At 38.0% G+C, this 23,709-nt stretch overlaps 1 protein-coding gene and 1 long non-coding RNA gene across 2 annotated transcripts in view; one reads left to right on the top strand and one right to left on the bottom strand.

Annotated features, from left to right (window-relative positions):
• LOC306868662 (xylosyltransferase 1-like) overlaps positions 1 to 4,197 on the bottom strand; it is a 70,925-nt gene extending 66,728 nt beyond the window's left edge. Inside the window, exon 1 of the mRNA XM_079414945.1 lies at positions 3,862 to 4,197. Within this exon, the coding sequence (XP_079271071.1) occupies positions 3,862 to 4,128 (267 nt within the window). The 5' untranslated portion in view covers positions 4,129 to 4,197. The remainder of the gene's footprint in view (positions 1 to 3,861) is intronic.
• Positions 3,718 to 8,214, top strand: LOC306868663. Its single transcript, XR_013784114.1, has 3 exons — positions 3,718 to 4,266; positions 5,519 to 5,810; positions 7,777 to 8,214. It is a non-coding gene; the product is annotated as an uncharacterized lncRNA (long non-coding RNA).
• Positions 8,215 to 23,709: the final 15,495 nt, after the last annotated feature.

The following is a 23,709-nucleotide window of genomic DNA, read 5'->3' as shown; positions in this document are numbered from 1 at the left end:
TATAACATTTTCCACATCCATTTATAGTTTAAATTCAGTCCAGGCTTTAATGGCTAATTTGACATTTGGGCTTGGAAATTCTTTGCTTAGGTGGTACAAAAGTACTTATTCACAAAAGTAAAGTATCCCCAAAAAGTTGTAACTAAAATAGACTGATGATGAAAATGTGCCAATTGTGCCTTTTACAGAAAATCCCACATTTTTTCGGAGGTTTAATCCACTTCCCATTACATAGATCCAACATCCCCATTTCCACAAGCAATGGAACTTCCAGTTTCAGGAAAGAATAAGCACAAGAAACCAAACAAGAAATCCAAAACTGAATAACCAAATAATATGCAAATGGTGTGGACCAACAGAAATCTTCTGACTCTTCTGCACCGATTTCATCAAATATGTTAATCAAGACAAATGAGTCAAAACACGAACATGCAAGATACAGAAGATTCTATTTTCCTGCAGCGTTTCCGCTGGGCACAGATTGCGTGTGGGCTTGGGTTAATGCCGTGTTTAAGAAGGCAGCGCAGTGGCCCACAAGAGGTGAGAGGTCATTGTGTCTCACGTCTCTTTAATCAAAAAGGCTGAAGAGCAGACAATCTGAGCCGGCAGAGTTGTGACTGTGGTATTAAAGAGCAGTCGGCAGTTACTCAAAGTGCAATGCAAAAAGGGAATAGTCACACCTCCATCTATTTTGCTCTCTTTGAGTCAACACAGGCCAGGTAGAGTGCAGCACTACAGCCAAACACCCAGAAAACAAAGGCTCACAATGCTTTTTAGACAGACACAAACACACTAGACTCTGATTATCTGCACCAGCGAAAGCCAGAACAGAAAAATGTGACCCCAGACCACAAAACAAGTCATAAGGGTAAATTTTGGAATTGAGATGTATACATTATCTGAAAGCTGAATAAATAAGCTTTCCATTGATGTATGGTTTGTTAGGATAGGACAATATTTGGCTGAGATAAAACTATTTGCAAATCTGGAATCTGAGGGTGCAAAATAAAATATTGAGAAAAATACCTTTAAAGTTGTCCAAATGAAGTCCTTAGCAATGCATATTACGAACCAAAAATTAGGTTTTGATGTATTTACTGTAGGAAATTTACAAAATATCTTCATGGAACATGATCTTTACTTAATATCCTAATAATTTTTGGCATAAAAGAAAAATCAATAATTTTGACCCATACAATGTATTGTTGGCTATTGCTACAAATATACCTGAGCTATGACTTGTTGTGCGCTCCAGGGTCACAAATGACTTGAAACAACAAATTAGCCACGAGCAATTCCAAAAGCAATGTGACTTTAGGATGAACATTCATTTTGGACAGAATCAAACCGATCTATTTCCTGTCTGTGGAACTCAGCAGGTTTGAGAGCCTTCAGGGGTTCAGATGCATCTTCTGAAACACTCATGTTTCTAACTCTCGCTCCAGACTTCCCACCTCGTCGTCTCAGGACGAGGATCGAGATAAACAGCTGAAACAACCGGGTGCCCACTTTAATCCTCTGCCAATCCTGTTTGCCAGAATAAACAGCCCATCGAGGCCACAAACAAATCCAAGAGCAGAACAGATATGGAAGAGCAGAGGGTGTACAAGAAAGAAAAAAGGTGACTGGTGCTGGGGTCACCCAAGACACACTCTGTTATTATTGCAACCAGCTACATTCGAACGAATCGAGCGGCACAGGGCGCTTCCTGCAACATAGCCGGCTTAAAGCAAGCTGATGGCTCTACAGGGAGCATTTCAGAGCAGACGACACCAAAAGACAGACACACTTCACACTGCCGAGGCAGGATGGCATCGAGCCGCTCTGCTGACATGCACACATTTACTGGACATTAACACTTCTGCCAAACTGCGACAACTCGAAGGCAAAACTGTTGGAGAAGCAAGTCCTGCTGCAAATATCGGCCGTCGATTAGTGCTGGAGGGATTATAACGTGCACTTTAGACTTTGGGTTTAAATACGACCACAGAAGAGTAGAATTATCACATTAGACACAGACAGAGCAACAAGTCTGTGGGGATATTAGCGAGAGACTAAATGAGATGGAACGTCGCTCCAGGCTCGCTGTAGTTTACATTACACCTGGATTAGAAAGCTAAATTAACACCTCTGCAATTAAAAAAACCGTACCACATGGAAGCCAAATGGCGATGTTAGTATTAGCCTGCAGTGAAAATCTGCTCCAGCCTGCATGTTTTTACATTATCCAGATATACATGAACACAATTAGGATGATTTTGTCTTCAGTGAGGAGAAAGCTGTTCAAACACAGCTATTGATGACAGAGAGATTTCTAATTAGATTAGGCAAACCTATGTTTGAGAGAATTATGGTAATGAGATTATACATGATAATTAGTATCAATTAATCGTAAAAAACGAGGCAGAGTGTAGCGCTTTCACCGAGATGGGGCGTATAAGGTATTCTGTGTGCATTCATTAGAAACACTTTAATGTTTTATACACTCTGACTGTGAGAGAGATGCCTATCTAGAAGGCATACCTAAATATGCACTTCATAAATTTTGAATAACAAACATCAATACCCAAAAAATGCTGTCTAGGTATGGAGCCAACTAGATTTGAAGACACAACCATAGTGATCCATCCATCCAGGTTTGCTCTCAAATGGTGTGAACAACTGTCTTTAAAAAAAAAATAATAATAATTGCTTTTTGACCAAATAGTTTTAAGAAGCTGATACTCCCTAAAAAGAGAACACGTAACTATAAAGAGATATTTTTAACTGACCTGACCCTACTCTCACTCATGTTACCTAAAGTAGTCGGGCCACTGTCCGTAACGCATGGCATGGAGGGTCTGACAGCAAAGACTCAGAGCAGGAGCATCATGTCCAGATAGATAGCTCTGCATTTCCAGCTACAAACTGAATGGAGGATGTTATGAATCCACAAAATTAATAATAAAAAAATGTTGATTTTAAACTGCCACTACAGATTTTTTCATTTTTTCCCCCCAAGGTGTCAGGGAGGACAACATTCTTTGGTGCAATTTGTATCACGGTTTGGAAAATCTGCTTAAACCTTGTTAAATCAAGTCACACTTGACATATAAAGACATTTATATGAATTGACTCAGACTAAAATATTATTTTGAACATATTAATGAAATCAAATTTACGGAGAAATAAAATAAACTGAGCTGTCGTAAATGAAAATGCACAAACCTAAGGGGTTAATCAATATTGCAACCTAAGTTAAAAAAATTAAATACATTTTAAGACATGTTGAATAGCAAGTGGACGTTTCAGTCAGGAGATTTCAGTCTATATTTTGACTTCAATTAGTTAATGTTATCAAATAAAACGCATTTTAATTTACCTGACCAAAGATTTGAATAGTTTTTATTATAAAATTGCTCGATAAGAACAAACACGGCGTATTTAATAAGAAAACAGACGCTTTTACACGATACCCATATAGCGACGAAACCGGATTATAGATCATACATCCATTCACTCTTCATAAAGGTCACGAAGAGATCATTCTCACCAACAACATGATCTGAAAGAAACGCTACACAATTGCAATTTAATGGGAGTTTAAACAGACAGTGATCCGTCACACGAGATACATAAGTATCCAACAAAACTGCGTCTCACGCGCCGCGCGCGATTGTCACATTTTCATCCGCGGAGCGCAGTCATGACAACAAGAGCTACATCTCACCACATCACAAACAAAACACCCAGCCCGCGTCTGTGAACGCAGAAACACCCCTAAACGCTGGGTCTGGGGATCAGGCACCATGAGCGGGCCCGTCATGACGGCGGACCGCGAGGAATGAATGGAGCGCGGTGAACGGGGAAACTCCGCCTTACCGGTTGATGTTTGTGTCGACTGGACGCTTTCTCCAGCGGCGGCTGCTGATGCCTCCTCTGGAAGCCGCTCTTCTGGTACTCGCTGTAGGCTTTGTTGATGCCGATGCTCTCCCTCTTCTCTCTGCCGTTGCCTTTTCGCTCTTCTCCGGTGTCCAGACTGCTGAAGTTCCACACGATGAGCGTTTGGACCAGCAGCACCGTCAGCGCGGCGATCAACGCTGACCGCGACCGGCGAGCCAGCTTACGGGCGCACAGACCGCCGTACATCTTCACCCTGAAGCGGCGAGGTGCCTCTGCCGTGCGCCGACGGGCCGCTTTGTGGCTCAGCGTCGCGAGAGAAGCGTGGAGAGAGAGAGGGGCGGTTGGCAAGAGCTCTGCTGGAGGAGAGAGAGAGAAAGAGAGGGGGTAAGGTATGGTATGCGACCCCTCGTGGTGACACAGTTAAACTACACGGGGGTCATCTAAGAAATGGGCTCCTTTCCATTTTGGTCATCTTTAGTAAACATTTAATCTGGCAAGCAATGACTTAATTCTTGTGTTAGTTCATTTGGACATTTTGATATATGTTGACGGATAGCCGTGGCTTTAAAAAAGCAACTGGTTGAGGAGAACAAGGTTGGCAAATTTACAGTTCATTACCAGTCGTGCGCTCAAGGCAAGGTCATACTACAGGATAATTATTATAAATATAATTTATATATTTATTTAAATATTTTAATTAAATATTTTGTACATACAGTCAAACCAAAAATTATTCAAACACCTTCAACATTTCTCACATTATCCCATTTGTTTTATTCACTGTAGTTTAGAAAATGGTAATTAAATATGACAAGAACTCTAATAATTTCATCTTGACAATGTCAGATAACTTTGATAGAAAGCTATGTAATGAATTATGCCTAATAGTTGTCAACTGTTAAATTTAAAAAGATAACATTAGCAATTAAAGAAAAAAACACTTAAGCAAAACATGGTCAGGTCAGTGTCTGAATTTTTGGTCCCAAATTGTTTATCAGTTTTACTGTTAATTCACTGTATGAAGAATGTTTAGGTATAATATGTCACAGTTTACTTTATTTCTGCTATACTCACTTACATAAATGAACTATAGTGTCCTGCACCCACTAGTAAAAATATATCAAAAATTATATCTGGTGTCTGAATAATTTTTGGTTTGACTAGATACATCTATTTTTATTTGTTTATTATTATTAATTTTTTTTTTCTTCCCACCCAGATCAATCAAGGACAGGAAACATTATAAAACAGGCTATAATAAGACCCTATGCGAAGTACTTTTTTTCTTTTTTTCTTTTCTGTTTTTAACAATGATAACTTACCTTCCTCTATTGACAAACCTAAGAAAATATATGATAAAGGGATAAAACATGAAGGTGTTTTAATGGTAATTTTTATGGTTCATATTTTAAAGAAAAGTTATTATGATAACAGCGTTGACGTATTAAATGCATGTAAATTTGGTGTTTTTATTAAAATATGTCCACTAAAACTTAATTATAGCAATACAGAGAATAAATGAAAAGCAAGTGATGAAAAGTGCCACTGCTAATAAAGTAAAGCGAAAGAAAGACATATGAGTGGGGAAAAGCCATATTAAATCACATAAAATAAATTTTCTGTGTTATTAAAAAAGGGACTTCAGGAGCCTGATCGAGACGGTATGCAGCACATCGCCCGCGACAACGATCATCGTGTCAGGACCGCTTCCCACGTACCGACGAGGACACGAAAGGTTCAGTAGACTTTTTGCTTTAAACGAATGGTTATTGTCATGGTGTAAAGAACAGAAACTGCTCTTTGTTAATAATTGGCATCTTTTCTGGGAGCGTCCTAGGCTTTTCCGTGCTGATGGCCTGCACCCCAGCAGAGTCGGAACGGAACTCCTGTCGGACAACATCTCCAGGATACTACGCTCCATCTGACTAGTAAGCCAATTCTCAAATAACTACTATGATGACTTTTGTTCTACCCACTTAAATGATAGAAGTACTTGCATTGTCCAATCTATACAGACTGTGTCTGTTCCCCGAATAGCGAGGTCAAAATATAAATTTAATGCAGGATCTAGAAAAAATCTGATCGTGATTAAACCAGAAAAACGCAAAATAAATGAACAAAAACAATTTTTAAAGCTTGGGCTCCAAAATATTAGATCACTCGCACCCAAAGCAGTTATTGTAAATTAAATGATCACAGATCATAATTTTGATGTACTCTGCCTGACTGAAACTTGGCTTAAACCAAATGAATATTTTGGTCTAAATGAGTCTACTCCACCAAGCTACTGTTATAAACATGAGCCCCGTCAGACTGGTCGTGGCGGTGGTGTGGCAACAATATATAGTGATATTCTCAATGTTACTCAGAAAACAGGATACAGGAGGTTTAACTCATTCAAAATACTTCTGCTTAATGTTACACTGTTAGATATGCAAAAGAAATCTCTCTTATCTCTTGCTCTGGCTACTGTGTATAGACCACCAGGGCCATATACAGATTTCCAAAAAGAATTTGCATATTTCCTCTCAGATCTATTGGTCAATGTTGATGAAGTGATAATTGTCGGAGATTTTAACATTCACATTGATAATACAAATGATGAGTTAGGACTTCCGTTTACTGACCTAATAAACTCTTTTGGAGTCAAGCAAAACGTCACCGGACCCACTCATCGTTTTAATCATATGCTAGATTTAATTATATCGCATGGAACTGATCTTACCGATATAGATATCGTACCTCAAAGTGATGATGTTACTGATCATTTCCTTGTATCGTGCATGCTGCGTATTACTGATATTAATTATATGGCTCCGCATTATCATCTGGACAGAACTATTGTTCCAGCCACCAAAGACAGATTCACAAATAACCTGCCTGATTTATCTCAACTGCTCTGTGTACCCATAAATACACATGAAATAGACGAAATGACTAGCATTATGGGCACTATTTTCTCTAATACATTAGAAGCTGTTGCCCCCCTCAAGTTGAAAAAGGTTAGAGAAAAACGTACTGCGCCATGGTACAACAGTTATACCCATTCTCTCAAGAAAGAAACTCGTAAACTTGGAAGTTTTTAGAATTGCATGGAAAAACAGTATGTCCAGCTATAGACAGGCTCTAAAAGCTGCCAGGGCAGAGCATATCTGCAAAATCATAGATAATAACCAAAACAATCCAAGGTTCTTATTTAGCACAGTGGCTAGATTAACAAATAAACAGAACCCACCCGATCTAAATATTCCCTCACAGTTTAATAGTAATAAGTTTATGAATTTCTTTACTGATAAAATAGATAACATCAGAAATACAATATCAAATATAGATTCTACTGCGTCTAGTATTTCAGCTTCATTCATCGCACCCAAAGAAAAACTGCAGTGCTTTACAACTATAGGACAGGAAGAGCTAAATAAACTTATCAGTGCATCTAAACCAACAACATGTTTATTAGATCTTGTACCCACTAAACTACTGAAAGAGTTGTTACCTGTAGCAGAAGAACCACTTCTCAATATTATTAACTCATAGTTATCTTTAGGTCACGTCCCAAAACCATTCAAGCTGGCGGCTATTAAGCCTCTTATTAAGAAACCACAACTAGATTCTAATGAACTGACAAATTACAGACCCATTTCAAATCTTCCGTTTATGTCTAAAATTTTAGAAAAAGTTGTGTCTGTTCAATTGTGCTCCTTCTTGCAAAAAAAGGTTCTCTATGAAGAATTTCAGTCAGGTTTCAGGCCTCACCATAGTACAGAAACTGCACTTGTTAAAATTACAAATGACTTGCTTCATTTTTGCTTTGCATTTTTGCTTAGCTACGCTAATTATGTCTCTATTTGTTTCTCTGTTTCTGCCACGGGATTAACATCCCATGGTAACTAGGAATTACAGAAGCTTCAGTCTAGATCCAACCCTTAAATGATCTGAGATGACCGAACACCTGAGGAAAGATAATGCCAACCCCTCAGAGGACCTCAGAGGATGCCTACGCTCAGACAACATACAGAATTACCAAATTTGTCCATAAGTTAAATATATTAAGGTTCTGCAATATATAAATATATTGTGGAAACTTAATTTCCTGTAGAGCTGCATTGCAACGATTTGTATCATAAAAATATAAAAACTGACATCAGATATTCATTATATCAGATATTTTACTGGCATCAGATGTTCATTAAAAGTCTATTTTTACACATACATATGTTAGGGAGGGACACAAAAAGCACCCATTTAGTGGAATGACCCATATAAAGTTTTTAGAAGGGACCAGAAAAACCTTGCTTGCTCAAGAATAAATCTTTGTAAGACGTGCTAATCAACAAAACTAAAAAAAAAAAAAAATACCAAAACCGCAAATGTCCGTGTGAAACATCAGCAAGTTTCAAAACTCTGAGGTTCCCCTTTTTGGTGAGTTGCTTCAAATTGTAGTGTGTGCAGCTGTATGAGCGGAGTACAGCCTCGGGGGTGAAGGTGAACAGCTACATCATCTTTCAACCAGCCTTCGTTATTGTTCACCGATCAATGGCTGCTAATTGATAGTGTTAACCTGTCAGATTTAGAAAAAAAGAGTGATAACCCTGGGGAGCCATCAAGATGACTTCCCAATACAATAGACCCAGGTGAAGCGTTGCCTACAGTTTTTTTAATCAAGACTGAGACCATCTTTCATCCTGCATAGCGACTCGCACGACGGGGTGACATGGTTTCCATGGGGATACCCTCTGTGTTCCTCTTCCGTTCCTCTAGAAGTTCAGGAGACAGAGAAATAAAGAGAGAGATACGTGAGAATGCAATTCTGCTTAGAGCTAAGCGAGCACTGCTGTTTGTTCACAGCATTCTTGACATCATTAAAGTTGAATCAGCTACTCCTCTATAATTCACAACTCTCTCATTGAGATGGAGATCACAAGGCTTTGATGAATTTGAAAGAAAGCACGGGGCACAGTCACACTTCAATCCCCTCAACTCCCTCGGGCAGCAGACGCTGAGGTGTGCAGTTACGAAGGGGCTACGCATGTCGACATTTGCTGTCAATATAAGCATGTTAGATCTAGCAGAAGGGGAGCTGGAGTAAGAAGTCAGGGAACATGTGCCTTTGGGCAGACATTCTCTCCATATGCCTCCTCTGCAAGAACTTCTCTCAGTCTCTACAAATCACCGATTTGTACAAAATGAGATGCTCTTAGAACTGATGGAATCAGTTTGCATGACTTTCTAATTACATATCGGTCGAGTTGACATGGCTAAAGTCTGTCATCACTTTAACATTAACCTATTTAGGTTAAATACAGTGCAAAAGATGTTTTCATGTTTTTGAAAGAAGTCTCTTAAGCTCACTATCAGGCTGTAATTATTTGAACTGTAATATTTTTTAAATATAGTTACAATTTAAAATGTCTGCTTTCTATTTACATATGTTTTAAAATGTAGTGTATTCATGTGATGCAAAGCTGAATTTTCAGCATCATTACTCCAGTTTTCAGTGTCATATGATCTTTCAGAAATCATTCTGATATGCTGATTTGATGCTTAAGAAACATTTCTTACGACTATCAATGATGAACACAGTTGTGCTGTTTAATCTATTTGTGGAAACCATGAACAATCTTAAAGATTCCTTTTCCAATAGAAAGCTCAGATGATCATCACTTATTTGAAGTAGAAATATTTTGTAAAAAAAAACTACCTTAAACTTGTATACATGAAACACCATTCTCCTCTGCTCCAGGATTCACATCTGCAAAAAGATAATGTCAACTCTTTTAAGTAAATAAAAAAAGATACTTATGTTAAGATGTCAGCTTGCCAAGACTTAAAATCTACCATCAATGTAACAATAATCTATTTAAATTACATACCTGTGAGAAGATTTCTTAAGAATCAATTTAAAAGGAAATTCATTCACATTCCCTTTATTTACATTATTTCAAACTGCTATAAAAAGTGTTTCATTACACATCATGCAGAGCTAAGTGTTTGCAGACTTAAACGACTGACAGCATCACAAGAATATTCATCACATCAAAACAAAAAACTGAAATACTTTGAAATGACACCCAAACAGACTTAAACCAAAAAGTAGTTTACTTCAAGTTTATTTTATTAAGTATACTTAAGTAAAGTTCAAGTATATTTTTAAGTATACTTTATGTAGTAAGTATACAAATATCAGTGTACTAGTATACTTGTACTATTTCAATACTCCCTGGGACTATATTGGCCCACTTTCTAGTAAGTATACTTTTAAGAATACTTTAACAGTAGTAACCTTTGAGTACACAACTAGTTTACATCAAAGTTTTTTAGCTTGTACTGCGACTATACTAAAAGTGAACTTATTGGTATACTGATAGTAAATATTTGTTGAAGCATTTTTAGTGCACTTTGAAGTATAGTCTCAGTAAACTACTTGTTTACTAGTTTTATACTGCAAGTGCACTCATAAATTCTCTTTAAGCAAACTTTACATTATACTTATACATTATACTATGTCCCTATTTAGGTATTAATTTGTATATATTTTGTTATATCTGAACATACAAAACATCAAAAGAAAGAACAGGGTATCTGCTTGTAAACAAAAAACATTTTATCCTAGCTTCATGCATCCTTTTTTAAACACTTGAATGTAGGTAAGTTTCATTAATAAAAAAAATAAAGAAATAAACAACATTTTGAACAAAAAGCAGAAAAAAAAGACTATGAATTGGATTCAGAATCATAATCAAAACGTAGATGGAGTCGAAAAGCATGACATTTACCTGATCATTTTGAGGAGAGCAGTGGTTCTCAAACCTGTCCTGGAATACCCCCAGTCCTGCACATTTTGTAGGTCTCCCTCATCTATCACACCTGATTCAACTCATCAGCTCATTAGTGGAGACTGCAAGACCTGAAGTGGGTGTGTCAGATATAGGGAGAGATACAAAATGTGCAAGGCTGGGGTACTTCATGGAGGGATTTGAGAACGACTGGAGTAGAGAATTAAACTCATTCTGAAATCACAAGACAACAAGTTACTATTGTGACAAGAAGATCAAAAACATAGTAAACAAAACTAGCAAACAGCCAAAAAATACACCATTTTAATTATTCATATCCTAGTGCATTCTAGGAAGAGGGCAGTAGGGACGGGATATTATTCAGTGTAGGCATATTTTAACTCAAATAATGCATTAATTCAACTCATCTGCTATGCATTTTTGTTTGACTTCTGAGTACATCATAACAGAAAAACAGCATTTAGATGCTGCATTTCTGTTCCTGAAAGTAAACACACAAAACAAGTTTAATAATTAAGTAAATCCTTGATTATTTTTACATTATTTGCTTGATCTAAAAATAATTTTGAAAGAAATGCTGTCTCTTTTTTGTCCGCCTGTCTGTTGATAGTGACAAACATGTCCTCCTTGTATTGACAAGCTGATCATCTGGGCCTGCTGGGTTGTAAAGCACATCTGTTTCAGTTTCACCAGCGGTTAGCGAAGCATCTCCTAAATTCTCGGAGCTCTGAGGGTCTTCAGTATACACAGCTAGCACACATCCTCAGACCTCCACTTCATTTACTCTCTTAAGACCGTGGAGAGCATTCGAATTGGTCACGCCGATAAGAGCGCCGCTGTGAATAAATCCATGGATCAGTGAATCCCTCCCTGAAAAGGACATCAATAGTTTTGCATACTAAATCAATCACATTTCATTTTCACCACCATCATCAGAATAAAAAAGATCTAATATTCAAGTACAGCTAGATAACAGATATCTCCAAGCGAGCACGACTGGGGTTTGTTTCTTGTTCTATCTCTGCGCCATTTCAAGTATGACATCTTTGAATCCTCCCACTATGGTTTAGCCTCGGCTGACTCATTCACAATTTTAAATCCATACATCAGATCCACCGCTGAGCCACATCAGGACGAGCCGAGGCGAGTGACACATCATCAGGTTGAACCTCTGACCCCTAGCACAGTCCCCAGGGGAAAGAAACAGTGACACACTCATTACAGTCAACCATGAAACACTCAAGCATTCCCAAGCACGGCATTTACTAGTTAAATTGCTGTATTACGCAGAAATTAAGAGTAAATTAATTTCTCATGGAAAAAGGACCATCGCAGCTTGGTCTTCCTGTTGTTTTTGCACCTTCCTCTCATGCAGGCTTTGATTTATGGTATAGCTCATTGAAAGCGGGAGATTGAAGTCACAGAGCGCTTCCCATCACGGCCCCACCGCTGACCTTGACCTCAGACACCGCTGGGCTCTCATCTGTCACAGCGCTCGCATCTGTCAGTATCCAGGCTGCTGATACGGATCCTGTGCTTATAGACAGGGATCTTTTTTTACCCTGATTCATCGATTTGCTGAATAATTTATCATTGTTAATTTTCCCTGACAAATTGTTTCCTCTCTTGCTCACATTTCCTGTGATGGCGAGGCCTGAGTTCATTCTGCTTTTGTTTGCATTCGCTCTGACATTGTGGTTTATGAGGCGGTGATGTTTTCAGCTCCTGGAAGAGATGCTTTTGTATTACAGTAGTCAACTCTATTGCATGCAAATGGCACCAAAATGAAAGTTTATTTTCATCATGTGAACCATACAGGTCAAATGTTTCAATGTTTTTTTACTATAGCATTCAATCCTGGAAATGTTTATATGCAAATTAAACTGACTGCTTACTATACTACAAGAAAGTCAGTTTTATCCAGATGAATGCCACTGTGTTTTCAGATACAGATTTTAATAGTGGGCAGCTTTTTATGCTGCGGCGCCCGGGGAGCAGTTGGGGGTTCGGTGCCTTGCTCAAGGGCACCTCAGTCGTGGTATTGAGGGTGGAGAGAGCGCTGGACATTCACTCCACCCACCTACAATCCCTGCCGGCCCGAGACTCGAACCCGCAACCTTTGGATTACGAGTCCGACTCTCTAACCTTTAGGCCACGACTTCCCTCATTTTGTGCCAAAGCAATGGAAAATGTTCCACAGTTTTGCCCACATAGACTGTTTTTGTTGCACTGTGAAGAGTATTGAAAAATGTTTTAAAAAACAGTTGTTTATCCTTAAAAACCTTTCAGTTTAACAGTTTTGAAAATGTAAACATGCAAATTGGCCAGTAGGTCCATAGAATTTTGGTCGTGGTTGTTTCTGAGTGAGAAAACAATTAATGTAATTTGACATGTAGTCACTGAATATATTTATTTGACAGTTTAGACCACATAAACGGCTGTTGTGTTGTGTGAAGAGTTTTAAAAAGGTGATATAAGTATTCAGAAATGGGCCCTGAGGACTGCAAAAAAACAAAAACAAAAACAACAACTGTAAATGAGTAAGAAATTGAAATCTAATATGAACAAGTAACTGTTCAGAGAACTAAATGTTTTGAGAAAATATAAACTTCTCATTCGAGAACTGAGCCAAAGCGATTGAGAAAAACTGGAAGCTGCATACTGAGTTTACGGCAGTGAAGGTCAGGTCTGTCAGATGTGTCACTCAGTCTCTTTCCATTGTGAGCCACCTGCGTCTCCTCACGCTTTTTTGACCTTCCACAGCTGCCACTACTCCTTGGGGCAACACCTCTCACGCTCACCAGTCGTGACGAGGCCATCCATTTCCCACGATGCACCTGCAGCCCTCCTGCACGCCTTGCCCGGAACCTTGTTAGAGCAGTAAAAATAGTAGCATGGAACAGAATGGATGGCGAATAGGATAGGGACAAAAACCTATAGCGCACCAGCCAAGATACTCTCATAGGACTGCCACAGTTCAGCAAAGCAGGTTAGACCAATTAAACAAGCGTCAGCTGCTTTCGCTGATTAGCATTCACACCTCACACTGTGCGGGAGAGAGAGAGAGAGAGAGAAAGAGATGATTTCATATGGAACATGTTTCATATGGAGCGGCTTCTTAGGCTCTAACATAAGCTAATTTATTGAGCCAGTTAAGCAAAGCAGCCAGGGATAGATAGCGGGTCGGAGAGCGAGTATTATGTGGTGATGTTATGGCTTGTTGCACAAAGTTTAATCACGGTTGGACGTCCCCACACACATTCATCTGAGGGATTACACTCTGACAGGAAGACGATGCTTCACATACTGATAAGAGTTTGCTTTTGTTTTTCCCCCCGTCGTCATCACAGCTCTGTTGCTCTTCACTGCACTCGGCCGTCTAATTCTCCCCAGGCAGAGGTCATTACATTTCCTATCTAAGCGAGAGTATTTGGGCTACACAGATCGATGGTCTTGGTAAATGCCAGTTGAGACTGTGTGTTGGGTCCATTTCGAGACTAGTCAATTGCGGCATGCGTGGGATTTAGGCGGCCAGATTTACAGGAAATGCTCGACAGAGGTGATTGTGGAAGGAGATCAATGTCTCCAATGGCTTGCTTTTGTCACTCTGGGAGCATTTGCAGTTCACAGGAGGGAAAAAAAGATAGTTGTTGTTGTGGGTCACCCTCAATGTCTTCTGTGAAAGAGTTAATCTCACACAACCTGGCAGAAAGATGGCATCATGCTCGTAGATCAGCTCTAAAATAAAAAGAGAGAAATTATTATACAAAAATAATAAGACAATGGTAAGATGTTTTGTATTTACTTTATTTTCATAAAATTTAAGTACATTTGCACACAATTTTCATAAAAAAAATACATCGGTCACACTTTATTTTAAAGTCCAATACTCACCGTTAACAAACCATTAACTACAACTTTTGCCTCAATAACCTCCTAATTTGCTTCTTATTAATAGATAGTAGGTAGTTGTTAAGTTTAGGCACTGGGTAGGATTAGGGATGTGGAATAAGTACTAATAAACAGCCAATATGTTAATAATAGGCATTCTAATAAACAACTTAGTAAGAATTGGTCCCTATACTAAAGTGTTACAAAAACATCTTATCAGTATAATGTGGAATTTTTTTTTTTTTTTTTGTGTATTAAAATAAATGTATTAAAAACAAAAAATAACTGTTATCATGACAAGAATCACCATTGAGAATTATGACTAAAAAATGCTTCAGCAGGTAGGGGTTTGCATGGGGGTTCAGAGGGGGGCCGGGTGGTTTGAGTTCAGGGCTCTCACAGCCTGGGGGAAAAAGCTGTTGAGCAGTCTGGCGGAGCGGGCTCTGATGCTCCGGTACCGTCTTCCTGATGGTAGGAGCTGGAAGAGACTGTGGGAGGGATGGGTGGAGTTCTTCAGGATGCTGTTGGTTTTGCTGGGGCATTGTGTAAGGAAAATGTCCAGGATGGAGGGGAGGGGGTTTAATTAACATTTAAAGCATGTTAATTAAAAAATGTAGTACATAATAACTGGGAGTAATATTTGATGATATTGTGAACTGAATATTTCATTTGAATATTTTTATAATAATAACTAGGATAGGCTATATTTAATCACAATACAAATAAATAATCCTAGGAAAATATAATTCGATATTTATTTTTTTTGTGGGTGGTGAAATGAGCGTCTCATGTAAGCTATGAAATCCAGTATTACATACAGTAACATTTGCCTTTTGTACTGAAAACTCTACTAGTTACCAAGTAGGTTAACAACCAAGAATTATTCAACTGAGATTATTCAGTGCCAAGCAGACGACTCAGAGCTGAATCACAGATCTCCTGCAGTTCAAAGTACGAGAAGACAAAGAATGCTAAATCTTTTATTCCACTTTAAATCTGACACATCAGAGGAGAGTTTGGGGAATTGCCTGTTCCATTATGTGGTTAGTCTTAATAATGTAAAAGTGGATGTCTCTCTCTCAGTCTCTCTCTCTCTCTCTCTCTTTCAGATGAAAAGAGAAACAGCGGAGGAAGCCCCAGGCATTTTGAGAGCTGGATCGGAGGAAGCAAGTGTTGCAGCCTATAAGATTCCTCCTTCACCTTTGTGTAACCATAGTGTGACAGGTATGTGCATGATCTTCACCTTCTCTCTGTGTTTGACCCCCTGTGAGGCTCTGTTGGACTCCTCTTCAAGGCCTGTATATATGAGTTCTATTCCAAAAACTAGTGAGATGCCTACAGAGTCAGCATAGAAAGGCATTCTCATGACTATTTTATATTATATGCAACTTAATTATGACACCTTCAGGCCCCTTAGACAGCAAAACATATCAATGCACTGCGATGAGCTTTCAGCTCAGTAAAAAATATTCCAAAAAGGTGAATAAAAGAAATATTTATAATACACAAACTTGGATTTCATTCAATATTTTTATTGACCATGTTCTATAGAGAACCACAGACTCATCGTGTAGCTTTTTGCAGGTTTAGCGACACTTTCAAGGTGAAATGTCTGGTTAGTGGCTCTAAAAATTGTGTTCAGAAATGAAACATCTGGTGGGTGCCGCTAATAGGTTAATTGTTTTTGAAAACAATGTAACACCTAAATTAACCATACAATAAACATAACTGAGTGTGAGCAAAAGCACATGTGAGATAAAAATATATTTCTATCATAACAACTCTTGGAAGATTTTAGCATGGTAATAGATATAACAATGATAAAGGGGTCATATGATGCGATTTCAAGTTTTCCTTTCTCTTTGGAGTGTTACAAGCTGTTCATGCATAGATAAGATCCCTGAAGTTGCAAAGACTAAAGTCTCAAACCCAAAGAGATATTCTTTATAAAAGTTAAGACTTGTCCACGCCCTCCTAAAGCGCCTCATTTAAACACGCCCCCACATGTCTACGTCACGGTGTGGGGAGATTTGCAAAACACCGCCCAAATGTATACGCAATGAAAGAGGGCACAATTTTTATTCTCGCTGTAGTATCGTTGCAGCCGCCGCCATGTCCTGGAGATGCTGTGTTTCGTTGTGAAAGCGAAAGTACTTTGTTTGGGCTTCCAAAAGAGGACACAACTAGAAATCAGTGGTTAAGTTGTATTTACAACACTGTTCCAGAAGAGTACAACGCAAATATTAGAGTGTGTGCAGCGCATTTTACGGAGGACAATTTCCTGAACCTGGGAGAGAGTAGCCTACGATGCTGGCTTGCACAATTATTCTTTCTATAAAGTGGGGCAATTCCAACTTTGCAAGGACAGTCTGGTGCTTCTGACTCACAGCCTGTAATTATGTTTTCATATTTAAAGAATTTGCCACTGGCTATTCAAACTCGAGTTTTGAGCAGTGTAGAGTAGTGCTTGTTGTTTGTCGTTTCTCCAATCACAAATGCAGACATGGTAACGTTTACGCGGCACGATGCAATGCGACGTGATGCGTAAAAAGACAGGATAAGTCATTATAATCAGTAATTATGTCCCCACTGGATGCAACAAACGCCTCGTTTATAATGGGTTTTATAGTTGTCCAATTTTGTAGTTGGCCAATCAGAGCACACCTCGCTTCTCAGAACGAGGAGCTTTGTAAAAATTGATGCGTTTCAGTAAGGCAGAGCATAGAGGAGCAACAATAATGTACAGTATGTGGAAAATTATGTGTTTTTTGAACTTTAAACCACATAAACACATTGCATTACACCAAGTACACAAAATAATGTTCTTTTTTAGCAACATCATATGACCCCTTTAATTTATTCGGTCCTGGCAGAATAGATCTGCTACACTGCTGAATTGCTGCTGCTGTTGGTTATAACTTATTGCTATTGCTGCTGCTGCAGAGCAAGTACAGAAGCTTGCTACTGCCAATAGATATGCCAATACAGTGCTGAGAGTATTTAAGACATACTGTGGCTGCACAAATAGCATATATAATAACCTATAGCAAATCTATACAGGTGGAGCTGGGGAGGTGGAGGGTTTCAGAGTAACTGAAAGGACATTGCAAACTACTCTAGTGAATGCTAACCAGCCATTTAAATGTAAAGCAGCAAGCTCATTGGCTGTGAATACAGCATGAACCAATCATCTTGTGCCAACTAGTTTAACGTTGTGAATATCATCAGTTTGTGTTAACGACCCATCAGCCTGCGCCATCTAGAGTTTCATGACAGAACTTAGCATTTGTATTTTATGCATTACAATGCATTATGTGATATATATAGACAGATTGTGACTTGTGTTTCACTAAACTTGTACAGAGTGCTCTGCTTTTTAAGTGTAACGCTGTACCAGGTGAGTGACTGGGCAAGTTTACTATGTTAGAAAAGACATACATATAGAGCTGGTTATGTGATGCAAACATTAAAATGTATTGATTTGCAAATCATGCGCTATGAGTTCTTAACCAATTGAGTTTAAGTGGAAGACATCTGTTAATGTCTTGTCACTTTAATTTTATGTTGCTAGTTTTTTTATTACCCATGAAGTGAATTCATGAAAAAAAAGTCAAGTCTGAGTACAAATACCCCAACTCTAGTGAAAAAGGAATACAAGTTTTTGGTGTTTAACTGCCAATAGTGTTAATTTCATTTGGAATCTGCAGTTTAGAGTAATAAAAAAGTAGCTATTTCACACTTATTTTATATGGTTTGTATGCTTATTAGAGTATTGTACCATTAGCTTAGTCATACGCTTACATATCTCATAATGATTGCTATTTGTGTGGTGCTCACACTTGATATTTTACTGTATGTAGAGTGTTCCCAATCAATCACTTATGAGGTGTCATGATGGTTAGGATCCCATGTTATCAGAACATTCTGGCAAGGTTCTCTCAGAGTTAAGTTAAGTTACCTGCTCTTTAATAATTTTTCTTTATCTTTCATATATTTTTTTAAATGTTTCATTAACATTCACATAACCAAGAAAAAAAACATTCAGAAATAACACTGATATTCATAACTTAATGTGTATGTTAGCTAAATGCTCTTAGAACATATTTTTGTTGGCTGGTTAGCTTAAAATGTAGCAGCCTATTTAGGCAGTAGGCAGCTCAATAGGTTTGGGAACAACAATAGAAATACCAGCCTCTGCAATGATGTAAACTTATATTAAGCATCTTTCTTTAGATATAGAAATATTCAAGCACTTAGCTGGGTTAAGCGGCTCCTCCGCATCTTCTTGGGTGATTCAGAATGGCCCTGTGGGATCCGTGCAGTGGGTCCATCTTGTATGTTGGAGTGCATTTTTCATTGACAGTGTTTGTGCTTATTTGCAAAGGCCACATATTTTCTGACCCATGTAGAACTGTTTAATATGCTTATTATGCAGTGTGTCCAAAGCTATGTCACAGTAAGAGAGGTGAATAAAGCTCCTCAAAAAGCAATCTTAGAGCAGAGGCAGCCCAGTGAGAGGTCGCTCATTTCAGCCTGCTCTGTCCGATCAGCTTCAGCACTGAGATACTGTTCAACAACAGGCTGCTCCTAGAATCTCAACAACTTCAACAGGCCCGACAGCATGCATAAGAAAACAATAAGACAAGGCATGTCCTCCGGCCTAATAGAGTAGAGAGAGTGCACACTGTCAGAGCGTTTACAAGTAATGCGAGTTTGATTACTCCACCGGAAAATGCGTTATCAAAAAAGGCTGAAAGTCAATTTATAATTTGTGATCGCATAGATACAATTTATGAGTTGTGTCAGTGTGTGCTGTGCCATATATTATGGCTTATCAGATAGCAAAATTGGTGTAAAATAACGAAAAGGGTTCATAAGTGTGCTGTGGTGCAGACCGTCATGCAGACCTAATTGATTATGTAGGTAGAACATCCATCAGCGCTCAGCATTTTATATCGGGTGGAAATGCTTTCAACTCATCATCGAACCACAAGAATTTTGTGTTTCACAGGCATAAATCAGGCTCTGGTCACAATTTTAAATGTCATTGGATTAAAGAATTTCTAGTGAAGGGAACTATTAATGTTCTTTTATTTCACAAATCAGCTGAACCTAAATATGGTTTCTGTTTATGAAGCATTATTTCCATGCTCCATAAAACCTTTCCTCTACACATTCCTAGAGGCGCTGGTGTTATATTTGAGCCCCTTTACATTTACATTTATTCATTTAGCTGACGCTTTTATCCAAAGCGACTTACAATTGCTATATATGTCAGAGGTTGCACGCCTCTGGAGCAACTAGGGGTTAAGTGTCTTGCTCAGGGACACATTGGTGTCTCACAGTGGATTCGAACCCGGGTCTCTCACACCAAAGGCATGTGTCTTATCACCACCCTTTACCTTGTTCCTGCGGTGTAACAATTGTTATAATAGTGAGTGAGCCCCCACTTTTAGGAGATAATCATATTTTAAAAAGTTTTGCAATAGCCTGCGTTCACCTGACATCCTCCTTTTAAAAAAAAAAGCAATTAGGGCCAGGCTTATGCAAAGGACCCTCATATATGATGAGCCCCTCATATGATGACCCCTGTCTAAATATAGGGCAAAAAAAGAAGATAAATAACAAAAAGAAAATAAAGAACAAAAAATAAGGTCTTTGAATAGAGTGAAATAATCCCAATAATTTCAGAGTTTAGAAAGCAGAAAGAAAAATCAATAATTTTATATATCTTATGTTAATACATTATTGCAATAAACACATTTATTTATTTATTTTAAAGAAATTAATACTTTTATTCAGCAAGCTTGCAACAGTTTGATAAAATGTGACAGTTAAGACTTTTACATGGCTGAAAAACAATATATTTTAAATAAATGATGTTCTGTTGTTTTATTTCATCAAAAATGTTATATTCATCAAAAAATCCTGAAAACAATTATCACGCAGTTTCAAAAATGATAATAATAAGAAATGTTTCTTCAGCACCAAATCAGCATATCAGAATGATTTCTGGAGGATCATGTGACACTGAAAGCTGAAAATACAGCTTTGGCTTCAGAGGAATAAATAACATTTTAAAGTTATTTTATTTTTAATCAAATAAATGCAGCCTTGGCGAGCAAAAGATACCTTTTTAAAAAACATTTATAAAAAACTAAATCTTACTGACCCCAAACTGTTAACCGGTAATGTATATTTTATAGTGTGTGTATATATATATATATATATATATATCTCAAATATATATGTATATATATATATATATATATATATCTCAAATTTTCCACAGACCCCTCTTGCAATCTGAAAAGCCCTGAGTTGGGACGAAGGTCAAATAACATAATTAATATTAATGATCTAAGAAATGCCTGGAGCTGTTTGTGCTAAACCTCTGACAAAAAGTCAGTTGCCTGTGTAAAGTCTTCTGACAAAAATATACTTTTTTATTGATGGTTGTTTCAACAATATTCCAGGCCTCATTTCCTAACTTTACAAAATGCTAGCATGACTTTATATTTCTGGAAAGTTCAGTTTTTAAAAGAAACAAGTGCTCAACCAAGCAACCTTTTTTACATCACCCATAAGCCTCTAATTATTGCCATTATAAGAAGAGAATGTTGTTGGAACAGTGTCCCATGACTATAGGTAAATGCTTGCATGTGATATCCAATGACACAGATTTACACCTCTGATTATCGTATTTTGTGACAGGGTCAGGTGTTCCTGCCCTCAGCACAGCTTATGAACTCATTTGACTGTCACCACAACCATTAGAGTACCAGCTATGTGGCAGAGATCCTGTGAGCTCAACTAAGATAAAATTCATTCCAGCCCTGATATATATGTAGGTCTACCAAGGTCCCCGCGTCCTTAGTCTAATGCCACTAGATATCCCCCAGCCCAGCTGTCTGAGCAGATTAATATTGTACAGATTTCCTCCAGCTAGTCCATGACTACACACCGTGTTCAGCAGAAGAGTTCAAAGCAGCTAGGCAGCTCCTGCCACAGACGCTCCTACAATCTAAGCCACCGTTCAGGGCCGAGGTATCAAGTCATTGTCCTAGTAAGACCTGATGCTCTTTTCTAGTGAGAATGTGTCTCGGCTGGTTATTTTCAGTTTAGGAGATGCGTCGAGTTAAAAGACAAAAACAGCTTTCCATTATAGACAGCGGTGCCTGGGCAAAACAAAGTGTCCTCAGAGACACAAAGGAAGACAAAAGGTAAAGTAGCAAGGGGAAAGACACAAATAGACTCAATAAACAATACAAACATCACAAGCCTGCTAACTGTGTGCTTACTTTAGTTATTAGTCGGTTGGCAGATGATTTCTTATCCAATTTCTAAGCAATGTTTAGTTCATTTACAAACAGGATCAGTTCCCTGGAGCAACTGGAGGTCAAGGGCCCAATGGTAATTGGGTAATCCAGTAATTGTGCAATTCAAAGGATTGAACTTTGACCTATGACAGCCCAACACTTCCAACATCACCTGCACATTCCTATATATATTTAATGTTTTTTAAAGAATTCTCTTCTGCTCACGACAAGACACGACAAATCCCTGACAGTACATTGATGCCTCGTTTTATTTATGACGTACTGACACAAAATTAAAATAATTTGCAACGGTCACTTTGTCACGTCCAGTGTGGACACGATGTGACAGCAAAAACATGGCGAGTGTGAAGAAAAGAAAAGTTGACAGAAAATAGACCATTCAAAGATGAGTGGACTTAACTATTTTGAGTAAGTGAGTGACTTATACCATCTTTGTTACGGAATGCACGTGCTGGTTCACATTGAGTTCACAATTTTAGCTTCCCACAAGTTTGCTTTAATTTATTTTCCAGATCTGAGGTAAAATCTCTATTGTTGCTTTCATTATGGCTATAAAGGTCATGCAAAATAATATTCAAACTCACATTAGACATGGTTAACATTGAATAAAGCACATAATCATTACCTGAGATTATCACATTTTATCGCAGATAATAAAAACGGTTTCTAAAGTAGAATTCCCTGTCACTTGTCGTGTGTCACTGTCATGGGTGGTTAAGACAAAAACTTAACCAAAAAAGATCACTTTTATCGCGACAGGCAAAATTCTTTATTTTTCTGTATAAAAAAAATTTCATAATAGTTTGAATAAAACAGACTACTGGGAAATAAGTTAAAATTTTTATCTTGTGACACTTTTAACTAAAAACAACAACAATAAAAACAGCAGCAGCAACAACAACAACAATAAAAGGAGCAAACATTTTGGTCGTAGCATTGCGGTCGGTGGCCTTTGGCTTGGTATTGTTGACAAAATTTGTCCCTCTGCGAAAACTTACTGAGGAACCCTAATTTGGAGTGACACTTCACATTTAATATTTTGCAACGGTTTCTTCTAAGCTATTTCTTATCAGTTACGTAAGCTGCATTAGGGTTTTATGATACATCTAATGTTGTTAAATGTTTATTGCATTACTTTACATTTTTGTGTCGTGTGTTACCATGATGCTTGTTTAGTGTTTGTGTGAATGACACTGTGCACCTTTTAGTATTTACGTCCTCAGCTTGTGGAAGAGCTGATGCGCTTTGATTCATTACGTGTCTTTCTCATTACCACCTGTTTTTGGTGGTTGTCCGTGTATAACAAAGGTACAATACATATATTAGCATTTCAATAGGTTGCTATATAACATATATTACATATAAAATACAGTTTTTACTATAAATTGTACATTTATGTTCTGGCAACCATAGCTTTGAATTTTTAATTGTAAATTTCAAGGTACATCTATAGTATTTTCAGTTGCTGGTCCTGTATGACAGAAAAGCAGAAAAAGTGCATTTCAAGAGTTGAAAAATATACAGGCATCATGCATAACTCTCACATCCTATCTCTCCATCCTCACCCGCACAACCTGTTTAACAGATGTTAATGCTTTTGTTATGGAAGAAAGATAAAAAAAAGTGAGTGTGAATGAAAGTGAGAGTACAGGGGGTCTCACAAACTGGCCCCCGCAGACTGGCAAAGGCAGCAGCAATAATAGAGCACATTATTGTTATTGTACTGATCAGATCATTGAATTATATCCAGCAGAAGGACAGAACAGCCCAGCAGGGGAGATGCTGCTATCATCTGGACC

Source organism: Barbus barbus (genome assembly GCF_936440315.1).
Source record: "Barbus barbus genome assembly, chromosome: 4".
In the NCBI taxonomy this organism is placed as follows: Eukaryota; Metazoa; Chordata; class Actinopteri; order Cypriniformes; family Cyprinidae; genus Barbus; species Barbus barbus.
The sequence above is the reverse complement of the archived record's forward strand: the minus strand, read 5'-3'. Positions and strand labels throughout refer to the sequence as shown.